The 5,737-nt window shown below is 47.3% G+C and overlaps 1 protein-coding gene across 1 annotated transcript; it reads left to right on the top strand.

Annotated features, from left to right (window-relative positions):
- The first annotated feature begins 2,213 nt into the window (after positions 1-2,213).
- LOC125527947 (proline-rich protein 4-like) lies at positions 2,214-3,372 on the top strand. The gene is made up of 2 exons (XM_048692445.1): positions 2,214-2,406; positions 2,510-3,372. Exons 1-2 carry the CDS (start codon positions 2,265-2,267, stop codon positions 2,989-2,991), a joined length of 624 nt encoding a protein of 207 aa, XP_048548402.1. The 5' UTR covers positions 2,214-2,264; the 3' UTR covers positions 2,992-3,372.
- The last annotated feature ends 2,365 nt before the right edge of the window (positions 3,373-5,737 follow it).

Below are 5,737 nucleotides of genomic sequence, written 5' to 3'. Positions count from 1 at the left end.
CTCGAGCACCACAAAGCCCTCGCCCCCTCGGCCAGAAAAAACAGAGCACTGTGCTCTGCTCTTGCGCGAGGGGGTATATATAGGCACCTCATTGGTCCCGGTTGGTGACATGAGCCGGGACTAAAGGGGAGCCTTTGGTCCCGGTTCAAGCCACCAACCAGGACCAATGATGGTGGGCCAGGAGCGAGGCCCATTGGTCCCGGTTCATCCCACCAACCGGGACCAAAAGGTCCAGATGAACCGGGACCAATGGCCCACGTGGCCCGGCCGCCCCCTGGCCTCACGAACCGGGACCAATGCCCACATTGGTCCCGGTTCTAGACTGAACCGGGACTAATGGGCTGACCCGGCCTGGACCAAAGCCCTGTTTTCTACTAGTGATAGGTTGTGTTTCTACACAATTAAGTATAACAAATACAAGTGGTGTATATCATCATTATCATTACTCTGTTATTCTTGGTCTTTATTCTTGTGCACTTTAATTCTCACTTTCACACACACACACACACACACGCACACACACTTGCAATATTTCACCTTTCACACCGACTTTGCTTGGGACCTAAAATAATCTGCAGGCAAATTCGGATAAACCTCTATAAGGGGCAAAATTTCATTTTCTCAGCTCTTCATGGGATCAATACTCCTATTTCGAAAACAGCTACAACTAAACTCTATGCATTTGCATGACATCACCTCACCTGACGCGCTTTGTGTTTCGTGAAGGAGCTGAACTATGAACTATGTCACATGTGTGTCACTCCTCTTGTCATGCGTGACAGGATTTGAAACATCATTTTGCACTAGCTAAATATGAAACCGAACATTTGTAGACGCTTCATCTCTGACTCGTCCATAGAAGACCGGTTTCGGTTGTTAGTCTATCAGAGGTTGCTTCTCTTTCTATAGATGGGGCCACACAGAAACGTGCATGGGACCATCCTTCGGTTCCATATCTTTGCGCCGCCTATGTCTTTCCCATTCCACTTTTCCTCATGCACCACGATGTGGAACAACAGGACTCCGGAACCCGTCTATTGTTATCATGTATGAGAGAGAGGAGATCAGGATTTTGGGGGAGAGCTCTCGCGCTACCGACATTGCGGTATACAACAAAGACTACTTTCCCGACACGAGTCCCCATCCCTCCACGCCATCCCTCCACCCGTCTATTGTGATCGCCAGGATTTTGTGTGCTGACTACGAATGCTTCTTCATCTGCCACATCATTTGTTATTTCCCCCCTTCTATTAAGTATTAGTCCCGGTTGCTTACTCTATTAGTATTCGATTTGGACATGCCATGTTTATCGTACCTATCAAATAGCATCTCTGTTTTTCTTACCAACTTCTCTTGTTCGAGCGAACCAATATGTGGTTGCATGGTTATGGGGACAGCGGTATCCCTAGCCCATCAGAGTTTAAGTTCTAAACTTAACACTGATGCTTGCATTTTTCTGAATTTATTTTAGTGGGAGGAGATGTTTCCGTCTACAACTATGGCGTCAAACTCAAGATGATGTGCCGGCTCAGTCTCTCGCAAGTGCTCATATGGGTAGGGTGTGCATCCATGCGTTTATATGAGTGAGTGTATGTGCGTATGTATGCATGAGTGTCTGCGTCTGTAGTGTGTTCAAAAAAACTTCTATTGTTTGAATATCGTGTCACTATGTTGATCATCTTCTATCTGTTTTTTCTTTGATTAAACATAATTAGAAACTGCTCATATGTAACATTCTAGTCCCTATGCAACTTGATGCAAGCCGTTTTTGCAGTTCACCGCAAGCTCACTGCTCCCCAAATGGGCATGCAGTCATGCACTCTGCAGCAATTATGTGATGTCGGTCCAACACCAGTTTACCACCAGCAAACAGGGTAGTACTACTACTTCTAACTTACGCTGCATGCATGCATGCACACACGCAAATGCATGTGCATGCCGAGAGACGTTGCTGGTGCCTACCTACGTACTCCAACACCGAACCAGGTCCATCACCAACAGCGACGTGGAGGCACACGCACCGGCCGATCCGATCATGCAGCGGGCTCGGTATTTAACTCGCCATCTGAAATTTCGGTGAGTTAGCCGGCCTCTCGTTGTCACGCATCACGTCGCCGGTCACTGTGCATGCAGCCAGATCACCCATCGAGCTGTGCCGATCAATGCGGAGGCCTATAAAAGCCATGCGTCGCCTGTTACATCCATTCATCCATCAGCCACTTCACACAGCCAAGCAAGTGGCAGTGCGATTCAGAGGTTCAGGCATGGCAGCTCCGAGAGCACTTGTCCTCGCCGTCCTGCTGGCGATCGCCGTCGCCAACGCCGAGGCAGCGTCAGTCGTCGTCGGCCTGGCCAAGTGCGCCGACTGCACCAGGAAGAACATCAAGGCTGAGGAAGCCTTCAAGGGTAAGCTATCAAGATACGTACGTATTACAAATTTACGATGCACACACACATATATAGATGAAGATCGGCTCATGGTTGTCCTCCTGCCGTCAACGTACTTCAGGTCTCCAGGTGGCGATCAAATGCAAGAACATCGACGGCGAGTACGAGAGCAAGGCGGTGGGTGCCCTCGACGGCACCGGCGCCTTCAGCGTGCCCCTCGCCGCCGATCTCCATGGCGCCGACTGCGTCGCACAGCTCCACAGCGCCGCCTCCAACGCACCGTGCTCCGGCCAGAAGCCATCCAAGATCGTGCCGGTGTCCGAGGGCACCACCTTTGGTGTCGTGGCCGGCGCCAAGACGGACATGGTGGCATCGCCAGAGTGCGCGTCCATGACCCTATGTGGGCCGATCAAGAAGCACATCATCGAGCATTTTCACCACAAGAAGCCCGTGCCACCCAAGCCGGAGCCCAAGCCCCAGCCCCACCCTGACTACGGCCCGGTGCCCAAGCCGGAGCCCAAGCCGCAGCCCCACCCGGACTACCACCCCGTCCCTCCCACGCCTACCTACGGCGGCGGCGGGGGATACCACGGACACCACTAACTCCGATATACCATCATCGGGCACAGCAGTGAAATTTCATGGCTTGTTGCTATCAGGGAGTGAGTGACGTTGCTATTTATGTGCGCGGGTTAGCTTGGTCTTATTATACCTCTCCGTCCTAAAATTTTTATCTTAGATTCGTCTAGATGCGGATATATCTAATACTAAAACATGATTTGATACATCCGTATTTAGACAAATTTAAAACAAGAATTTTGGGACGAAGGGAGTATCATTCAGAATAACAGTTGTGAGGGATAAGTATGTGTGTCAGGCAAATGTACGGGTGATGGGTCAGTTTTTACAAGGTTTGTAATATTGAATTTTTGTAATGAGAAGTTCCTATATCTGAATCAACCACGTACACTCATTTTCCCCATACTAGATGATGCCCCGCACGTTGTTGCGAGAATATTTTTGCAGTGTTTTAGTGAGATTTTGGTTAAATGGAACATAAATATTTGAAATAATAGTTTCTAAAATTATATAAGAATTAAATTTAATACCATAATAGAATGAAATTTTACATGCATGCATGTTTGCATGTTGAAGTGGATTTTTAATATGCATAGTTGCATGTTGAGGTGGGCCTTTCCTATGCATGTTGAATGATGAGGTGTCATGCTTGCATGTTGAGAGAAATATGTTAGTGGGGGCTAGCTATTTAGATATAGAAGATGCCTGCCTTAGGGTATCTTTAAGAGACGACACCAAATGTCCGCGGACATCTGACCCGGTGAACATGGTCCAATTGTGCCCTTCAAATATGCTCCTAAGTACATGTTCGGACTTCTCTCTTTGTCAAAATTTCTAGATCAATAACAATCTGACCATATACATTTAAATAGTTGCAAACAAATGCAACCAATAGCAAAATCACGGGGTATTCAATTGTTTTATACATCTATCGAACCCAAAAGCAAATGAACCGGCTGCCCATACCAAATGCCTCAATTTGTGGCCTCCTTTTCCCCCTCCTACAGCACAAAGCATGTGTACATGCTATCACGCAAGTTGTGAACAAAATTGACCGCATCTGGATCCAAGTCATCGGCTTCCACCATGGCCGTATATGGGCATGTGAACCAGGAGCTTCCGAACAGGACCCCCAGCACCCGAGGGGCCCCATTTTTTTGTTAATCAACGTGTTAACTAAAGTATTAGGTACTAGAATAATGAGCTGTTTGAAATATTTTACACCATCCCACCCTACGCATCTCTCTAATCACGATCCATCATTTCCTCTCAGCTCTCTCTCAATCTCACAGCTCTTCCAAAACATCATGGTACAACTAAAAAAAAGCAAATTAAGTACGTGCTTCTGCATGCCTTTAAACCTTCTGCTTCCAACTGGTGTAAACTTTTTATGGAAAACTACACCTTGAATTTATTTTTCACACGTAGGGCCTGATTTTGATTTGCACTGGGCCTCCGATTTCCCCGGTACGGCCCTGGTTTCCACGTACAAGATCTTTTACTCCTTGCAAGCTTGCTTGATCGCAAGCTTACTATCCCTAATATCAGTCTCCTTCTTTTAGATTTCCATGAACAATTTCCTCCGTGATCCCATTGCGCTTGGCACATACCTCCTCTTTCTTTGTCGTGTTGTCCTCAAACTTCTTCATCATCTTGACCGCTGCCCCTTCTCTTCTCGTTCTCCCATTTTCTTCCCCTCGACCTAGCCATACATGGGTGCCGGTGCAAGCCCTCCTCCAGCTGCACCGCATGGATCACCAACTTCATCACTTGCTTTGGCGTTGGCGGTCTTCATATAATTGGTAATGCTGCTCCACTTGCTTTGCGCATTCAATTTGTACCAGCAATGCATCATCATGAATGGCTTGCCCTAGGTCGTGTGGTACAACGTGGCCACGTGGATGGGCTAGCAAAGAAATACAATGACATGATCAAAAAGTTGCAACATAGAGAAAATCAACCAGGTAACCAAGATATAGAGCATCACAAAGCAAAACTTACGAGCTCAAGGAGTGATGCACCACTTGGTCACCAGTTTTCCATTTGTGCATACGCACCACAATACGTGTTGATGGCCTCTTGAATGGCGTGCCATCGACGGTTTAGCGACTTCGGATTGCGATTTTGTATCACTTCGTTGTTGCAGGGCTCGTCTAGCTTTTTGTCATGAAACCTATCATGCACACTTTGCCAAAGTGCCAAGCCTTTTTGCCCCATACCTTGAATCAGTTCTGTAGGAGTGCATGCTATAGCCAATGCAACCAAAAACCGTTCTTATGGAAGAGACTAGACAATACATTTATACACCAACACTCCCCATCACATGTGGCTCCTTCAGGCCTAAACATGGACCAAAAATGAGCTCCAATTTAATTGCGCCAGCTGGGTCTTGAACCCAAGACCTCTTGACCCTGATATCATGTAGAAGTACATGCTCTAGCCAATGCAACCAAAAGACTGATTATATGGAAGAGACTAGGCAATACATTTATACGTCAACAAGTTCAACACTTGTGCCTAACCACGTCAAACACAATAATTTATCCTCCTTGTTAGAGTACGTCAGCCCTTCTTTTTCTTGTGTTCGCATCGGGCACTGACGACTACTAGGTGTCAGTCGGCATCTCTTGCTCTGGATACAACGAGTACTTGTCATAGACTTGTCCGTCTTCATGGACGTCGCCATTATGGATCATGTTCATTCGCCACGTCGCCTATCCTGCGCCATCGAGCTTGCAAGGGGGGGGGGGGGGGGTTTTTGACAAAAAAA

The sequence above is a fragment of the Triticum urartu genome, unplaced genomic scaffold, assembly GCF_003073215.2.
Source record: "Triticum urartu cultivar G1812 unplaced genomic scaffold, Tu2.1 TuUngrouped_contig_4520, whole genome shotgun sequence".
Taxonomy (NCBI): domain Eukaryota; kingdom Viridiplantae; phylum Streptophyta; class Magnoliopsida; order Poales; family Poaceae; genus Triticum; species Triticum urartu.
This window is presented reverse-complemented; position numbering and strand designations above follow the sequence as displayed.